Genomic DNA, 19,914 nt, shown 5'->3' on the forward strand with positions numbered 1-19,914 from the left:
GAACTGGCATCTATGAACCAACAGGGCTATCTCTGCACACAAAGCATGTCCTACTCATTGGTCACTAGTGTCCAAATAATATACAGTAAGCCCACAACTTACGTGGGCATTCCATTCAGGGAATCGTGCCTAAAGCCAAAACTGTGTACTGTATAGACGAAACACATTGGGTGCAATGGTGGGTGGGATTTCCAAAGCCTTTCCCCCCTTGGACATCTACCTCCTTTCCACCCTTTATTATTTATGCCGAGCGCTGAATGTGCACAAGTGCACGTTAAGTTGCAACTTGGAAGTCATACAGTGTTCAGTGGCCTTCAAGTATGCAAGGGATTTCAGCCTTCAAAAAAACTAATAACACTCATGCCACATGCATTTCATAAAATTGAAGGATTTATTGTCAATGCTGCAAAGCAGACAAGGGCTCACTGGAAAGGAAAGTGGGGATCCCATTACACGTTTGTACTATACTGTAGCTTGAAAAGGGATGGAGAAACTTTCTGAGTCCAAGGACAAACCTTCCCATGTAGACTGACTTCAGAGGCTGCCAAGGCAAAAGAGGGTTGAACAATGGATGGGATTCTTTGCTTTGTAGTGTAAGGTATAGTCCAGCCCCACAATGAGACAGGGTGTGGTGTTAATGGTTAGAGCGCTGGATTATGGCCGGAGAGGCCAGGGTTCAAACCCCGACTCAGACATGATGGCTCACTAGGTGAGCGTGGGCCAGCCACTGACTCTCAGCCTAATCCACCTCACAGGGTTGCTGCGAGGATAAAATTGGGAGACACCCACGTGCACCCCCTTGAGTTCCTTAGAGGAAAAGATGGCATATAGATATAATAAACGAAATGCGTCACAGCATTCCGCACACGCGCTCCATCGAGCAAGCAAAAAACATGGCAGCTGAAAGATACCGGCCCTGCAAAAAAAGCACTTGAGAAGAGCGCCGGGGAAGGGGCGTGGCCTATTCGTACTGAGGACCAGATGGACAGGACTTCACAGCCAACCACATTCGCCTGAGCCAGGGCTGGAGAAACTATTCGGCAGGTGCCCTCGGTTATCCAGGACTCGGAACCCTGTTTGGGAAAGCGGGCGCATGAGGAGGCGGGCAGAAAGGGGCGGGCCTCGGCTTCCGAGGGAGGAGCGCAAAAGCACGGAAGCGGGCGGGACTCCCAGCTTCACCCTCTCTATAGGTGCCTCAGAGGGAAGTGGGCGGAGCGAGGAAGTCGTGCCCGAGACTGTGCCGTTGCTCGCCCTGAGGCGGCCGGTGGGAGTGCGCTTGCGCAAGAGAAGGACCGATCTGTTCCTTAAATCACCTGAGGAGGGGAGTGGACGGGGCCGCGCAGGCCCGCCGTGAGGGGAGGAAGATGATGGAGCGGGAGACGGCCGCGCGGTCTTGGCAACCGCGGCGGCGGCGGCTCTGGGCCTTCTGCCTGCCGTGCTGCTTCTTGCTGTGGTGCCGCCCAGTGACAGGGATGGAGTCCACTGCGTCGCCTTCGCCATCTCCCGCTACGCGTAAGCGAGGAGGCCCTTCTGGGCTGCCCGGGACGGGTCGTGGCGGGTGAGGGGGGGGGCTCTGCTCTTCATTCCTCCCTGGTCCTGGTCTTGGTTGGAGGCAGGGGCCGGAGCGGCCTCTCCTTGGGCCCTTGGAGGGCCGGGCCGTTTCCCCCGCTTGTTTCCCCCTCCCCACCCTCACCCCCACGTAGGGCACCTTCAGGTACAAGCCGCGCGTCCCTCTTCCCCTCGCGAGGAAGCCCGACGCCAACTTCCCTTTCTCTGGCTCAAAGAAGGAACTGTTAGAATGGGCAGGTGTATTATAGTGCCAGTTTCCGGGGACTGAAAGTTCCCCTTCTCGGTCTTGTTTGCACTCATCCCAACCTAGATAGCCGTTTTGGACGTATCTGCCCTGTTAACTGCTGCCCCCTGGCCTCGATTCACTCCCCAACTGCCTCCTTTATCATGATGACATCTCCTCCGACATAACTGACCGCAGGACTTGGAAACCCATTCCCCTTTTTTCAGTGACAAATAAGGGATAATGGCTAATAGTTTAAATAACCCAGAATTGGATTGTTGTGGGTGTATTTCCACTTAATTTTGTCTCCTGTTTCCTCCCTTCCTATCTTCCACCCCATGCCAGTACAGCTCAAACTGTGGCTGAAGCTAGCTGATTACTTACAGACCACAAGTGAAAAACGAAAAGCTGTAAATCAGAAAGATTATCCTGGGGGCACCAAATAAGTCCTTCATGAGTACCATCCAGTGCCTTTTGTCTTTAAAAATGTTTAGGGGTACTCTCATTTTCCTACTCATATTGAAATAGGTAAAGGTAAAGGGACCCCTGACCATTAGGTCCAGCCGGGGCCAAGGGAGCCGGTGTACAGCCATGTGGCCAGCATGACTAAGCTGCTTCTGGCGAACCAGAGCAGCACTCGGAAACGCTGTTTACCTTCCCGCTGGAGCGGTACCTATTTATTTACTTGCACTTTGATGTGCTTTCGAACTGCTAGGTTGGCAGGAGCAGGGACCGAGCAACGGGAGCTCACCCCGTCGCGGCCCGCCGACCTTCTGATCAGCAAGTCCTAGACTCTGTGGTTTAACCCACAGCGCCACCCACGTCCCTCATATTGAAATACTGCTGCTCAATGTGGGCAAACTTAGATTTACAAAATATTTAGGGGTGTGCGCCCCCTGCGTCCCCCCAGAAAAAAGGCACTGGTATCATCACATCCATGGGAGCTGAGTTGGCAGCCCCTGAAATATGCCAACCCTAGTTCTTGTCTAGATGAATGTAAGGCCAGACCTAAGATTCAGTATCCTGTTTCAAAATAGGGTGAAGTGTTTTGGGTGTGTTTGTGTGGTGCTGAATGTCTTGTTGACATCTCTAAGCAGAGTTTAGACTAGTACACAAATGGGTGGAAGTTGTTTTGGAGGATTTGCAGTTCTTTAATGCATTCTAAAGTGTTTTAGCATAGTTCAGATTCAAATTTCATAGCTGTCAGAAAAATAATAGATTCAATTAAGTTCTTCATTTTTCATGCAAACTTTATTCCTTTCCAGCATGTGCTGCTTTTACTCAAAAGACATGTGAAGAATGTGTAAAAAATACCAAAGTAAGTTTAGTCACTTTTATATCCGGGGGGATTTTCTAGTGATAACATAAGTGGATATTTCTTGCACAGGCAGAAGAAAATGTTTTGCAAGTATTTGTTGCTGCACTTCAGTAGAAAATGGAAGTCCTTATTCTCTAATGGAAATTTACTGGACAAACTCTCACACAACTGACTCATTCACCATGGAAACTGGAACCAGTTGCTATTTTTTCAGGGAGCCTTGGAAAACTGTTCTTTATTTTATGTGCTTTTGCAAGAAACTATATGCTCAAAGTGATGTGCTCTAATACCAAGTTGCTTTACACAGTAGACTTGAAGGGGAGAGCACTGTTGCATTCAAGTTCTTCTTTTGGGCTTCTTGTGGATATCTGAGAACAGAGCTGCACTGATAGGCATTTGATCTGATCCACCAGTCTCTTGTGTACTTAAGGCAGGGGTCTGCAACCCGCGGCTCTGGAGCCGCGTGTGGCTCTTTTACACCTTTGCCGCAGCTCCGAGGCGGATACTAGCGAGGGGAGGAGGCACATTGTGCGCCCCGACACTCCCCACTGTGGCGGGCGCTGTACTGGCTGTGAAGTCGCATGGGGGCGGTGCGTACGTTAGTCACGCACCGTCCCGACGTCACCTTCCCGCCCGCCTGCCCGCTACATTGTAAGGGGCATGTACGCTGGTCACTGCATTGAAAGGGGGCATGTACGCTGGTCACTGTTTTGAAGGGGAGTGAAGAACACACACACAAAAAAAGGTAACTTGTTAATTTAACGTTTATTTCTATGAGGAGGAGTAATTCTGAGGGGTCAAACAAAGAAATAATAAAAAAGTGACAAAAAAGTTATTTTTATAATGGCAAGTTTTGCGGCTCCCAGTTTTTTTTTCTTCGGAAATGGGTCCAAGTGGCTCTTTTTGTCTTAAAGGTTGCAGACCCCTGACTTAAGGCATGACTTGACTTTTATAGGATAAAACAGCTCCCCTTGATTTGATAATTACAACTCATAATTCTGTGCAGAGTTCAAATGTTTAAAAATCTGCTTTAAATTAGTATAGAATAGAGTTCTTTAAATTATAAACATCTGGTTTGAAAACAACATAAGCATACATTGCAGCAACTTCTCAAAGTGCATCAGTTTTAAAAAATATATATCAATGTTAACAACACAAAAGGATATCAAAACTTTCTCTAATACTGAGCAGTTTGCCAAAGTTTTTAACATAGTATGTACAAAATGGTCAGAACTGTTTGCCAAGGCTTTTAACAGATATTGTGAGCAGGGTTGTCAACAATGGTCTGTGTTTACTCAACTGCCCCAATTCGACAATAACTTCAAGCAGCACCAATGTAGATAGGAGCTGCTGTGTATTGGATTTCAGTCTCTCACCAGGAAACCAGTCTCCCTGAACTCTAGCTGTGAGAGGTTGTATTTGCTGCTGGGGTAGAGAAAGTAAGTAGGGATTCTGTCAGTATAATGACCATTCCGCTGACCAACAATTTCCTTCCCTGAGCGGATAGATTTGATGTTGGGGCTAGTGTTTGAAAACCCCCCCGACTTTGGTTCTGGGGGATTTAAACATGCATGCTGAAACCATCTTAACAAGTCCAGCTATCACGACTGTTATGGAACTATCTCAGTATACATCATAGACCCAATGTATAGAGTAGCTCATACCTGCAATCTGGTTCTCACAAATGGAAGACTTATAGATGTGTCCGGAGAAAGTACAAATCACCCTGTTGTCATCAATCAACAATTTCCTTGTAGGATTTAGGCTATTGATAGTGTTGCCACCCTGCAAGGATGGATGACCCCTTAGAATGTTCCGTAGCAAGACACTAATGGAATCTAAGGGATTCCTGAATGCTCTAGGGAAGTTTCCAGTTGGCATGGCTGATCGCATCTGAGGCCCTGATCTCACTGTGGAATGGTGAGATGGGAAGGGTCATAGATTGAGTCAGTCCTGAGCACTCTCCTAAGCTTGACTTCCTGGTTTTCAGATGAGCTCTGGTCAGTGAAATAGGCTGCATGACTGTTGGAGCATAAGTGGAACAAATAGTGTACCAAGTACAACTGACCACCACTGTTAAGAGTGCATGTTTGCACCTACTGAGTGGTAGTGGTGGCAGTGAAGAAGGTTTACCGTTGCATCCTCATGTGGCTATTCAGCAGAGCTTTTCCAGGCAGTGATGGTGCTAAAGGGATCCTCCCATAAGGGAGAAGGCCTTGAACCTTCAGATGCTTGCTGTGACAGATCGGCCAGGTACTTTTAGAATAGCTTCTCCATTTGTGACATATCCTTGGGATTTATGTTTCCCCTTCTGGTTATACTTGTGGGCTCCAATATCTTCTTTCTTTGTTGAAATATATAAACCGGGTCTACTTTGTTTTGAACAAATTAAGGACTGATTGGTTTGGATATAAAGGGAGACTAGTATGATTTGTTTGAAAAAACCAAGGAGGAAGGTGGGGAGAGTAGGAATCAGAGGATTAGTCATAAGTGGCCAAACCATGGCTTGCTTTTGCATGCATTCCATTACCAAGTCATGAAAACTATTTTTATAAGATGTCCATTTGTTTAAATAGTACATAATTCTTTAAAATAGTACATAATTCTTCTGTATTTAATAGCAATGAATGACTTTTGTGGTAACTGCAGATAGTTTGTTAGCACTGGCCTTGTGACTGTGAGACTGTTTACATTTTAATATCCGTTTTTGAAAGTTTTCTTCACTTTCCCTAATTTGGTTATGTACTCTTCAGAAGTAAAGACTGATTTAGTTGTATTGGTGTGGTACAATGGCCCCATATTTTTTTTAAGCTGTAGCTCAGATAGATAATATCCCTTTGTACTCAGTAGTTGTTTTGTCCGAAAGAATAGCCTTATTGTGTTAAACCAACATCTAACCCAGTATCTACTGTCCAACTGCTCTTGGACAGTTGGACAGTAACAATTTAGAGCAAGCATCTTTGGAAACCTTTTGCTGCCCCTTTCACAGCTATAGGTTCAGCAACAGGGCAGAAAAAAGGAGCAGAGCCAGGAAGCAGTGGAAGAATAAAAGTGTAGGAGAAGTATTTAATGTTGAAAAGATAAAATGAAGTGGAGGCAAGGAATAAGATTGGGCAATAACTGCTGAACATCTTACCTCTTCTGTAAATTCCTGCTAGCACATTTACACCAACATTTCATTTAAAATCTTCTTGTACAGTTCTTACAATGTGAACAAAGTAACTTCTGAGCTATTGTGAAGTTACTAAAGCAACATAAATAAATATATTGTAAACACTGACAAAGTTTAGAGTAAAAACAAAATAAAAAATTCCTTCCAGTAGGTATCTGAAGAAGTGTGCATGCACACGAAAGCTCATACCAAGAACTAACTTAGTTGGTCTTTAAGGTGCTACTGGAAGGAATTTTTTTATTTTGTTTTGACTATGGCAGACCAACACAGCTACCTATCTGTAACTAAAGTTTAGAGTAGTTCTGGTAACAGAATGATGAATGACATTCACAATGCTGCAGTCTTAGTCTCATCCTTGAGGAAGCATAAGCCTGACCTTCATTTACCTGGATCATATGTGATGCTAAGTCAAACCATTGCTTAATATAGGTGAATGTGAGGGTTCCCAGAGAGAAGATGGCAGCTGCTTCTGCACATATCTCCTACTGCAACCCAATTCATGGTCTGGCTTATTGTGTCATTTGAACCCAGGAAACATTGCCATTGGGAGAGGGCACCAGGAGCAGAGGAAGAAAAGTGTTGTAGTTTCTACTAACTGTAAAACTGTCATTGGCTTCTTTTAATACCTCAAAAATTGACATAGAGGGTCTGCTTCAATCACTGCCTGCTCCCCACAGAAAATGTCAAGTTACAGCTCCATTTTAGTTTAATTTCAGACTATGTTAACTTCTCAAGAAGTGTACGATTGAGTGGTTGACTTGCATACTTCCTGATAAGACTACTTCTGTTTATTTTTCACTTTTGTTCTGCTTAGTGTCTTTGGTGCCATGTCAATTCCACTTGTATGGACTATCCTGTGAGGAAACTCATTCCACCATCTTCGCTGTGTAAACTTACAGACGCTTATTGGGCAATTTGTTGGGGTAGGTAATGACTGTGATTGTCTTTAATTTATTGTTACTTGTAATGGAAGCCATGAAATGATGATCATAATTCTTCATGCAAAAGTACTTAACTGGAGTTCTCCTACTAGTCAATATTTCATATATGCACATTATCTTACATGGACTATTTATAAGCTTAAAAGTAGTCTTGCACACAGCACTAATCACCATTGGATTTCCTGAAGCTTCCATTTTAATGAGACTGTTTTTCTGGGAAGTTTGTTTCTGAATTGTTTACTGCTGATCTCTGATGCTGAACAGAAAAAACACAGTTCTGCTAAGTGGTAGGCTTAATAATAAAGTTGAGTTCTCTGGATAATGTTGTCCTCTTCTGAAGTTGTCTTCTCTGATTTGCGTTCAGTTAATCAACTCACTTAGCTTGCACAATTGTTGCATTCAGTTATAATACCGCATCATGGTATAATGTTATGACAAGGAACTTAGTTTCCCCTCAGATGGTCACAAGAAAGTGATAGGTTGTTGCTATGTTAATTTTAGATCAGGGTGGATAAAAATCAATGTTTTTTTAAAAAAAAAATTAAAAATTGAATTTTTTAATTTAAATCGGATTTTATTAAATTTAAATTGGATTTTAAAATAAAATGCTTTTGGAGGAAAAATCTTTCTAGAGATAGTTTTCTATTTAAGTTACATTGTAGTCCAAAGGGTATTCATCAGGAAATAAGGATTTCTTAAAAGTTTTTCATGTGTGCTAAGACTCAGTCTTAAGGGTTTTTTTAAAACAACAACCATTTAACCACATCAGTTAACAAACATGGATACATATGCTATAATGTTATTGTTTTAGTTAAATAATCATTTCCTTAATAACAATTAAACAATTTATTTTTCTCCTTCCAATAAAGTACAGCAGAAAAGTTGTCCAAATATAAACAGTTAACTTATTAACCCTCACAATAATTTCAGAATTATCTGTCTATGTATTTCTAATAGTAATTTTTGATATAACTGTAAAAACTACTCTGAAAATTTACAATTCCAAAAATGAAACCTTCATCTGGTTGTAAATATTAAGATTATACCAGCAAGCATGGGTCTTTCTGTAAAAAAAAAAAAAAAGATTTAAATCAAGTCTTATTGACTAGTGATTTAAATCATGATTTAAATAGATTTGATTTAAATCAAATCCGCCCTGTTTTAGATTAAGTGTAGTTTAATGCACTGCAGTTTAACATATCATCTAAATTCTAAACAAGCCACTCCATAATCATGGTTGGAAGTTAACGTCTTTTCAAGCAAACCATAGTTAAGATTAACAACAGTTTGTTTGGTTCTGACAAAACAGCAAACCACAGTTAATCAAAATGGAAATGAAAGCTGATTTCATGGGCTGGGCCGGGAGCAGTATGGGAGCCCAAAGCTTGCTGCAGCCTATTTCAATTGTTCTAAACTATGGATTAGCCTTGCATTCAATGTCTCTTTGTTTTAAATTGTTTATATGAGGGAAGAGTTCTTACAATACTTCAGATCCACTTGTTTATTGAGGGTTATCAAAAATAGATTTCACTGTTCACAAAGTTCTGTCGTAGTACATGAGTTCTCTTTATATGTTACACATGTAGAAGGAATGCAGATGGGTTTTTTGCCTAACCCCATGTGAAGTTTAAGTTGAAAATATCTGATTTTGCTACCCATGTAATTCTAATTCTCTCATTTTGAAATGTGACATTTCCTTTAGTGGTTGTTTTCTATTTTCTTCCAGGATATCTGCCTAATATTGTAGAAGACATACTTGAGAATGGATAAAATTGAAATTTGGATTCCATAGCGTCACTTGCCCTTTTAAATAAACAGACCATGTGCTAATGTTCTGACTATCTTAATATGCTTAGTTTTAAGTTTAATTACCAGTTTTAAGATCTTTGATACAAGAACTAACCTATTAAAATGTGCAGGGCAGTACCTTGGACCCAGTTAGATGGAATCTCTAAACTAGAAGAACACATTTCACAATGACAGGCCCATCTACTTCATCACATAAGTGAATTCCAGTCATTCCATTAAGATATAATATGTAAGTTGCTGCAGGGTGGTCTTCTAATGGGCCTTAGTCGCTTCCCTGCATGGAGCTCTTCTCTGTTACTGTATTTCCTTCCTTTGCTAACCTTTGCATGTACTAAAATTCTGCTTTTAATTTTCAGTCAACTTTGAGGCTATGATCATCAGCATTGCAGTTGTAGCAGGCTTCCTTCTCCTCCTTATAGGATGTTGTTGCTGTTACTGCTGTCGCAGACGTCGTTCTAGAGGGTAAATGGTTTTTCTTAGTAACTTTGCTTGATTTTCCTCCTCCTGACTTCGTCACCATTAATCTATAATAAAGTTGTCCTTGAAATTAAGGGTTATACAAATGTGATTTTAAGCATCTGATTGAAAAACATATGGTCGTCTTTGTTTACAAAAATTACAGGGATCCCCAGTACAGAATGGGTCTGCTCTACATTGAATGTAAACTTCGTGTCAGAACTGGGTTTTTCTTTTAAATTTAATGTACAGTTTCCTGAAGAAGGTATTATACACTTGAAACACATTGGATATCTGAAACATAAATTCCATTAAAGGCACTTTCATGACATGTTGGGGCTCATTCTTTAATGTCCATTACACATTGTGTCCACTGGGTGTCAGTGTTTTTTCCTCAATATGCTCATATGAAGTAGCAGATTAAAGATCTGTCTTTTAACCTAAATCAGTTTTATATGTCTTGCTATGATGCTGGTGAGTTAAAAGCTAGAAAGAACCATGTTTTGGCCTCTGATTCCTATTTCACACTTCCTCAGGTGAATTCAAGAAGGGAATCAATAATCTACTGCTAGTGAGAGAAATGGTTCCCAGTCAACGAATCCCATACTAGGATATCCAAGATCGTCATTTTTATATTGAATTACCAACACTCTTATTTATTCCACAAAATATATGACACATAAGGTGCAGTCAATGAATCATGACTTTCAAGTGTGTGTTAATGTCAGCTTCAAATTCTTCAGTATAAGATACCACTTATGATTAACTTGTAGAGAAAATGCTGCAAATTTGTGAATGTATGGGTAAACTAACAAACATAAATTCCTCATAAACTATATATCAGAAATTATAGTTTTTTTATTTAAAAAAGTGCTTTATTTCTTAGGCGACCATCTGAAGAAGAAGAAAGATTTATCAGAGATCGGGAAGAAAAAAGAATGCAGTCACTTCAGCGGTATGTTTCAAAGCTTTTCTTTTTTTAAAAAACACCTAAATACCGTACATAAGTTTTGCTCATAGATGTCATTTTAAAAAAGCCAGCTAGGGATATGTTCAGTATAGCCTTGCTATAAAGCTTTGTAAGCATTAATTGCAGTAGTTCACTCTTAGTATTTATTAGGCAATATGCTTGTAAGCTGGCTCCTAAGGGTTTCAATAAATGCAACTCATGATGCTAGCTAGAGGCTTTGAGACCCTAAAAATAATAATTTGATGCTTGAAGGCAGTCAGCTATCTTGTACAAGTAGATATACAGGTCTGCTTCCAGACAGTGGTGGAGGAAAGGCAGCATAATGGAATGAAGCAGTATTGGGTGAGTCATCAGACCTTCTGTTTACAGCTCCAGGATAGCAAGATGTTCTGCCCTGGTGCTGATCCATTTTGTTAGCTGTTCTCCTGAGGATCTTCAAAGCTGGAGTCTATTTGTGCTAAATGTGAATAGTAATAGTGGTAGTATTTTATATGAAATATAAAATGAATCACACTGTTTGCCTGATAGCACCCATAGTGATGTACATTTTTTTAAAAAATCACTTTTTAACCCCTTGCTAGAACACAGAATGCAGGCTGACAGGAACAGCAATAATTTCCAGTAAGGATGTCTGATTTCTTAGTTTTCTAAGTCAAAGAGAAATTATACATATATCTAGATTGCCACCATGTATAAGATGCCCCCTATTTTGGGGGACTCCAAATTAAGAAAACACCCCTCAGAACTACCTGTGTATAAGACGAGCCCCAATTTATAAACCTACTTTTTTGGTTAAAACAACAACAACCCTAGTCTTATACACACAAAATACGGCATGTGCATGTTTCTTCAGAAGTATTGATTATATATTCATTTAAGAAAACGTATATCCCACTTTTTAGTGCTAAAGTACCACTCAGGGCAGTTTTCAAAACCTGAAAATTGCAGTTACATAAAAGTATATAAAATTGACCACAAAGAAATGTTCATCAGTTAAAACTAAAGCATTAAAATCATCTGCCACATACAGCAGAAGCCTGCAGGAATAAAACTGTCTTCAACAACTGGTGAAAATTAGCATTGCGTAAATCAGGCCACACTTCACAGCAGGGCTTTCTATAATCTTGATTGCAACCACCGAGAAGGCCCTTTCTCTGAAATATGCTTCCACCCTAGATAGGGCACAGAGAAGCTCAGATTCTTTGAAACGGAAATTAATATTTGCAGAATTCCTCTTGGGACACTTTGCTCAGGCTTGCTGATACTTGTTACTGCAGTGTTATACTGCAGTTTATCATTACATGTGAACCAGCATATAGTAAGTTGGTAGGACTGTGGTTCAGTAGTAGAAGCTAGTCTTGCTTCTTATATTTGTCCCAAATTTAGGGTGGGATGCAGTCCTAACTAAGTCCTAAGTCTTTTGCACTAAGTCAGTCCCAAGAACCCTGTAAGAATCATGCAAATGATACTGCAATGTTAGGAGTCAAAGGCATGAGTCTTTTGTAGTTTGGTTCATGTCCCTCATGTCATGTTAAATTTATTGTTGGCTTTGGACTATTGAGTAGCAGGAGATCTCCCAGCATTCCATTTAACTTCAGCTGCTAAGATGATCAGTCCTGGATTTTTTTGTAGGCAACCTCTGGCTAGAAGAAAAGCTGTCTAAGCTAATATAGCATCTATCTGTCTACTGAAACCTCAACAAATCTCCTTGTGTATTGCTACAATTTATAAGTTAATTTTCTTGGCCATTAAAAAAACCTTTCATTTTACAAGCTGTTACGTATGTTAGAATAAGAATATGCTTATTCAGTATGCATACATCATTCATTGGAAACCCATACATTTGAACTGATGCCTTATTTAGATATTACACTGTGATGGACATTGCATCACAGTGCAACATAATATATTGATGCAGTCCTCTATCTAGAGTTTATTTTGAGGCAAGATCTGTGTTCCACTTATCTTTGTGTTCTAATGTGTAAGCAGGAGTTAATTATATTGCTTTGTCGTATTTTGCTTAAAATTACGTCTTCAAGTATTTGTTTTTTATGCTCATAAACTTTTCAGAAAACATGAAAGAAAAGTGAAGCATGATGAGATACGGAAGAAATATGGTATGTATAATTCACATTTAAACACCCCACCCCCAATATTTAGCCCCAGTAACCTATTCTTACTTCATGAACTATCTGGAAAATACATCTTCATACCTTCCCTGTCCCAAAAAAGAGTTTGGATGCTGCTGGAACCTATTTGTTATATGGTCTCCATATTATATGTGGTTTGCAGGGTAATTTATGATACAAATATGATGTTAAAGCAGTTTCAGTGTCTTGCTGGTCCTTCTCCTTGTAAGATGGCAAGCCGGTCTTGCAGATGCCAGACCATGGTTCTGCAGTGAATTTGGGATCTTAACTCTCCTGCAATATACCTGCCCTTACCCTGAACATTTGCCTAAGGGACTACGTTTAATTCTTAGCTTGTCTATGGAGCTCCCAACACCAGATTGTGAGTTTAATATTGCAATTTTGTTGAATTTTGAATGGTGGAGGCAAGAGAGAGTGAGTGAGGGAAGCAAAAGTTGCCTTCTTTAGCCCCTAATGGTTTATAGTGTCTTGGAGGTGAGGGAAAATACAGGCAGTGGTGGGAAATACTTTTAAATTAATTTGTTAATTTTAACCCTGCCTCCAATAGAGCCAAGGATGGCATGCACATAATCCATTCTAATAACAGAATAAAACATTAAAAACACTCCATTCAAAAATTACAGTCAACAGTACCAGTCAACTACAACACATTGGCTCTCTGCTGTTGCCTGCAGTTATGACACAAAGATCAAGTTTATTTGTATCATATCACAAGAGTGAGGTATATTAAAACATATATTAAAACACTCAATAGTCAAACTCTCTTCGGCTATTAACCTGCAGTAACATGTTTTGTAGTATATTGCTTCACCCTCTCTAAATCAAAAGTTATAGCTGCTTGAGTGACTAGAGAGATCATGTAGATGGAAAGGTAGTGTGAAGTATAAGTCATCTGCAGGCTTTACTGCTGTAGAGTTTTCTTTTTAGTACTTTATTTTGCTCTTAAGTCTAGTAGCTTATGGATATTTGAGTTACACGTTGAACTAAAGTGCTTGGGACACAATCCAGCCCAAATTTTATAGACAGCTGCTTCTATGATGTAGTCTTCTAATTATTGGCAAAAAGAATTTATGCCATGGTGTAAAAGAGGAGAAAGCGCCATATGTACAGTGTACTGGGATAAGTGAGGTGAATCCTGTGCCCAGGATTAGAAATCGGAATTACTTACTGTGCATACAATTAAAAGCAATCTATTAATCTACAAAAAATCCTGCATATTTCTTATTCTGCACAATTCTGCTACACCCTAGCTAATATCTATTAAAGTGTTACTTAGTCTCCCTGTCTTCTGAAAGTTCACTGGGCACTGCTCCTAAATCTGAAAATCTTCACTACTGTAAGGACTAGAAATATTGTATACCCATACTCCTTTGCTTACGCAAATTCTGTGATCACAGAATACCCATCGCTTGAATTATTAATGTAAGCAGCTCCTTTCTATATCTTTGGACAGTAAGCATTTAATTGGGATGCTTTCATCATTTTTTGAAAATTAAGCACTACTAATTGCCTAGTTCATATTGCTAGTTGGTATCCCTTCTCCGCAACAGTGCACCTCCTGTTTAATATAAATCTGGTCCATACATCATTGCAAACTTCACTCAACAAGGGCCTAATAAAGAATGTTGCAGAAAACTGTAAATGCACTAGATCTTCCCGTCTTCAGTGGTGTGCAGAGGAGTCTTCTCATTTAAATAGGCAAGAATGAATGGAGAGTAGCAAATGCTTTGCTAACCCATCACTAAATTAAGATAACATCTGAAATGTCAGCCTTGTTTGGCTTTGAGGGAATGTCTTTTTACCCCTATTTCACCCATCAGCTTTTCTTGCTCCATTTAAATGGTAATTATAAATTTATAATGCATTGCAGGTGTTGCTCACTCTAGCCACAGTCCTTTGGGAGCACTGGAAGCAATAGAGCTTTAATAAGTGGGACTACTCGGTTTGAGTAGTTCCTTTGTTATGCGATTTGCCACTTTTTTATAAGAAACCCTGGTATGAATACAGTTTGATTGCTTAAATTATAGGTTCATGGCTAAATGAGTTTGAGCAGCATTTAAATTATTTTTCACTGTGGTAACTTTCAAAGGAAATAGATGCAATTGTTGCATACATGCTACAATTCTGTTTGTTATGCAAGTAAAACATTACAACATTTTATGCTATGCCTTTGTTTAGATTCTGAATACTGTTTCATATAGTAGGGGAATCAACAGAAGGTAGATCATGGTCCACTGGTTGACCAGTGGCCAGTTTCTGGTGGACTACCCGAGTATGTGTTTCTTTATCTGTCTATTGTGAAAACTGTTCATTTATTCCTACTCTGCTTTTTGTGCTTTAGCCAGTTACTGATCTGTAAGAGGACCTGCTATAAATTTGCTCAAGCAGCTTGGCCAAAAGCTTTTTAAAGCCCACAAGCTTATTAATGTTTCAAATAAAAAAAAATCTAAAAGGTTACTGGCACAGGATTTACCTTTGCATAATCCATGTTGAGTCTTCTTAAGCATTCCTGGATTTGCAGTGTGTTCCTGACACCTTCTACTTCTCCACTCTGACTAGCCACATGCTTCTCAGTCATCTGCTGCTTAGCCATATTGCCAAGGACCCAAGAAGTTCCCAAACTACATGTAGTCATGGTCAGAATGAGCCAATATAACTGGCTGGAAGTGAAACCATTTTACCAATTGTTGCTGGCTTAATGTCTGAAGGCAAAGAAAACTGAAGAATGTCCTTTAGATAAAACAAAATAAAAAAATTCCTTCCAGTAGCACCTTAAAGACCAACTAAGTTAGTTCTTGGTATGAGCTTTCGTGTGCATGCACACTTCTTCAGATACACACTTCTTCAGATACACAGTGTATCTGAAGAAGTGTGCATGCACACGAAAGCTCATACCAAGAACTAACTTAGTTGGTCTTTAAGGTGCTACTGGAAGGATTTTTTTTATTTTGTTTTGACTATGGCAGACCAACACGGCTACCTATCTGTAACTGGTCCTTTAGATACTTAGCTTCGGGCCATATTGATCTGTAGATTAGGGATGGGGAACTTATGGCCCTCCAGGTATTGTTGAACCCTAACTGCCATCTGCCCTATCCAGCATGTCCAGTTATCAGGGAATTAATTCCATTTTTCCCTGTTAGTGGATATAGTCTCAAACAATAACTACTTTCTAGTAGGTGAAGACCTTTCCTGACTCTCTGGAATAATTTAAGGGCAGAGTCACCTTCATACATGCTACCTTCCCTTTAGATCTGCTGTAGTTCACAACCATTATTAAAAGAGAGAACCTGCCACATCAGGTGGGGCTAACCTGCGACTGGTGGGAGTTGTAGTGCAACACCATCTGAAGGGCCACAGGTTGGCCACCCAGGTGCTCCATGTGATAAGGCATGCTTATAAAGTGGATAGACACAGTTGGCACACATAGGTTGCATGATCTGCTTGCTGTTTGGTCATTTGGGTTGTTGCCATCAGGAAGTTATTTTAAAGCTTTTGTTTGAAGCCTGAACCATGTCTATGTTTGAATGTCGACAATTCTGTATGATATCTTTTACTGTGCCTATCAGTAGATTAGATTATAATTGCTTGTTATGTGATTTTGCTACTGTTGCCTACCTGTTTGTATGTGTCACTGTATGCATCTGATTGCTGGTCAACAGATAGTCATTGAAGGGCTGGGACTCCTTTTCTCTGTGAATAATGTTCTTTATGTGTTGGCATATCAGCCTGTCTATACATTTTCACATTGTCTTGTGCATCTGATCACTAAGCTCATATCTGTTGTCTGCTTTCTAATGTCTCTTATCTCTCCACCCCTAATTCTATTTTTAAAATATATTTTATTTATAATTTTTGGGTTTATACATTTCAATAATTTTACAGTCATTTTAACATTTCACAACTTGACTTCCTTCCCCTTCTTTCTGCAGTTCCTTAAATTTATTTTTTAATATTTTCTGCATATTAACTTGATTTGTTTATTTATTCATCTACTTAAAATATATACTCTTATGAAACTGCAGGTTATTACAATAATTCTGCCATTGTTCTTATCTGTTTACAATTTGTAAATACTCAATATATCATTTCTATTATTTTATTAAAAAGTTTGTTATCTTGATTTCTTACTTTTCTGGTAAGTTTCGCCATTTCTGCTTATTCCATAAGTTTTTGTATCCATTCTTCTTTTGCTGGGACTTCTTTCCATTTTTGAGCAAGTTCCATTCTTGCCTCCCCACCCCTAATTTTAGATTCTGTTACTTGTCTTTGTACCAGAATGTCATACTTCATAACTCCAGTGTTAAGTACTCCCATAATGACACTTCCTGTGCTGTCCTTGTGCTATGAGTGTCTTTTGTTTATACCGGTACATATCAGTGTACTCTTAAAATAGATAATGTCATTGTGTGTGGACACTGCATGCCAGTTTTAATTGCTTCCTTAATTGGTGAGTAATCAGGTTAGACTAGACATGATGAAACTCCTTTGTGTCTGTGGGCACTAAGCCTTGATTAAAGTTCTTGATGGATGGTGAAGTATGATTTGAAGCCTTCTAAGTTTTAATTGGGGACGCAGGTGGCGCTGTGGGTTAAAGCCTCAGCGCCTAGGGCTTGCCGATCGAAAGGTCGGCGGTTCGAATCCCTGCGGCGGGGTGCGCTCCCGCTGCTCGGTCCCAGCGCCTGCCAACCTAGCAGTTCGAAAGCACCTCCGGGTACAAGTAGATAAATAGGGACCGCTTACCAGCGGGAAGGTAAACGGCGTTTCCGTGTGCGGCTCTGGCTCTGGCTCTGGCTCTGGCCAGAGCAGCGATGTCACGCTGGCCACGTGACCCGGAAGTGTCTCCGGACAGCGCTGGCCCCTGGCCTCTTAAGTGAGATGGGCGCACAACCCCAGAGTCTGTCAAGACTGGCCCGTACGGGCAGGGGTACCTTTACCTTTAAGTTTTAATTAACTATTTAGAATTTGCCTTCACTTTTTCTTTTAGCTCAGTAGCAAGTGTTTCTGGTTTCTTAGTCTGTGTGTTGAGCTGCTCTTCATAAGGTGTTGGAGTGTTGTCTACTTTTTCTAGGTGCTGCTCATCATATTTTTCCAGTAGCACTATTATAAACTGAGATCATATAATCCTTACAATTGTACTTGTACTCCTTACCTTTTTTGTACTTGATGTTCATCCTGGCACCCAAGCGACAACCTAGTTTGTTGTGATGACATGATATTATTCTATTTGCAATTTGGAAGCAGAGTTCACTTCATCAGCTCTGCTATGAGAGGCCATCTCCATCAGGCCTTCTCTCCCCTCAGCTGCCATCTGCAGGCAGGCATTTGATCAGGCTGCCTCAATGGGGGAGGGATAAGAAGGGCTCATTTCATCAGCTTTGCTGGAAGCGCAGCTTCATCAGCCACCTCCTGCCTCTGAATTATGCCAGCTGGTCACTATAGGAATAACGGTTTAGAAATTAGTTTCTGAGTTTTGATTTTCCTCTTCCATCTCTGTCCCTTTCCCCTTGTGGTTTGTGGGTAGGCTTGTTTTGCTTGTATGTAAGTGACTCTGGGATCCTTTTTGGCTGAAAAGCTGGGTACAGGTGCTCTAAATAAATAAATAAATTTTGACATGACAGAACAGGTTCAATGTACTGGTGCAGTAATTGGGCTGTACCATCCTTGGCAACATAGCTAGCTGGTTTGCTATGTTTTAGCTACCTTGGTTGAACAATATTTTCTTAAATATGTTATTTTAATTGTCCTGCTTTCCCCCCAGGTCTCCTTCAGGATTCTGACCATCCATATAGCAGATATGAGAATGAATGAAAATGGATGCTACTGTGTCTTCTTAAAGATGGCAAAAATGTGAAGTTAATTTTCTGGTTCCAGTTTAAATCACCAAATATGTGCATAAATGCTTAATAGAAAATGGTCTTTCTCCCCCTTTGTAAGCAGCATTCTGTTTGTGTATGTAATTTTTTTCTAATATAGAACACATCAGTGGTTCCTTTTCTCTCTTCCCCCATCCCTTGTTCCTTTTCTAGATCTCTTATTTAATGGAATGTGAGTTGAGTACAGAAATAACAATCATGTCATTTCCCCTAACACTCCCCTAAAACAAAGATATCATCGTCTTTTCCACATAATGCTAAATAAAGACCTCCTTTAAATCTGTGTCAAGTAAGTGTTGGCAAGTATTTGACACTACAGACATGTGTGGTATCAAGTGATGACAAATAATTACAGCCTATGCCACTTCCAAGACTGTTAATAGAATATGAGGGGTGTATGTGAGAGTATGCTGGTGTGAAATGGCCACCTTGGGCACAGCAACCAGACCTGGATAGCTCTTGGTGTTTCTAAGTCAATCAGTACTTTCTTGCTCTGCCCCAGCTCCTTGAATGTGGGTACCTAATGGAAGCAAACATATCCTTGCCTCTGGCTTTTCAAAAATCTCTCTCTCTCTCTCTCTCTCTCTCTTACACATAAACACACACACCAGTTGGACTTGCAGTGGCACACATCCTCTCCCAATATCTTGCTCCATTTGGGCCTTCACTGCAGTTTGAGCAGACAACTCCATTGCCACTTAGGGAGATAAGTGCCCTGCTTAGGTGTTGGGAGAGGGTTCTGATTTGTGATCATTATAGACCAACATTTGAATGACAATGGATATTCAACAATACCTGATAGCCTTGTTCCATTTTTCTACAACATGTAGAAAGCAAATAAATTTTTCTAATGTATAAAGAACGTCTGTATGTAGTGCTTTTTTCTATATATCTTCACTTCTAATAATGAACTCAAGTGGTGAATGCTGACAGGTTTGTGGCCACTGAAAACAGGGGAGGTATTAACATGCTTGGGAGAACCAAAGAAATTGCAGAAGTAGAACACGTTGCCAAAAGGTGGCATCTACCACAAAGCAGCCCAACGAGACCTGTGCATTCTCAGTAGCCAAAGAATATTGGGCACATTTGCAAACCAGAGAAACTACCATGAGCATCACACATACAAGTATGCATTGGCTACAATAGAATATTATTTTGAAGCATAGATTCATTGGGAAAATGGGCTCCTGAGGGTGCATGGGAAGGCCTCTAGATGCATGTGCATTCACAGGAGCCACATTGGCAGCCCCTGGGATAGGCTGTAGACCAAATATAGAAACAGAAACTAGGAAAGTGAGGAGGTGAAGAGTCAAATGCCCTGCTTGGAGAGCACAGCTATCTGGAACTCTGAATAGGCACTATCCTTGGAGTGATTATATATTGCTCATTTTGTTGTAGATCCCACAAACTTTGTATTGTCCTGGTATTAC

At 40.3% G+C, this 19,914-nt stretch overlaps 1 protein-coding gene across 1 annotated transcript; it reads left to right on the top strand.

The window, feature by feature from the left end:
* Positions 1-1,176: 1,176 nt before the first annotated feature.
* Positions 1,177-19,346, top strand: PTTG1IP2 (PTTG1IP family member 2). Its single transcript, XM_079948380.1, has 7 exons — positions 1,177-1,512; positions 3,058-3,110; positions 7,097-7,205; positions 9,389-9,494; positions 10,375-10,443; positions 12,529-12,575; positions 18,370-19,346. Exons 1-7 carry the CDS (start codon positions 1,365-1,367, stop codon positions 18,417-18,419), a joined length of 582 nt encoding a protein of 193 aa, XP_079804506.1. The 5' UTR covers positions 1,177-1,364; the 3' UTR covers positions 18,420-19,346.
* Positions 19,347-19,914: the final 568 nt, after the last annotated feature.

The sequence above is a fragment of the Podarcis cretensis genome, assembly GCF_951804945.1.
Source record: "Podarcis cretensis genome assembly, chromosome: 12".
Lineage (NCBI taxonomy): Eukaryota > Metazoa > Chordata > Lepidosauria > Squamata > Lacertidae > Podarcis > Podarcis cretensis.

Coding starts and splice junctions, on each gene's coding strand:
- PTTG1IP2 (XM_079948380.1), top strand. CDS start 1,365: ATGATGGAGCGGGAGACGGCCGCGCGGTCTTGGCAACCGCGGCGGCGG. Junction 1,513..3,057: donor TTCGCCATCTCCCGCTACGC/GTAAGCGAGGAG, acceptor ATTCCTTTCCAG/CATGTGCTGCTTTTACTCAA. Junction 10,444..12,528: donor AGAATGCAGTCACTTCAGCG/GTATGTTTCAAA, acceptor TAAACTTTTCAG/AAAACATGAAAGAAAAGTGA.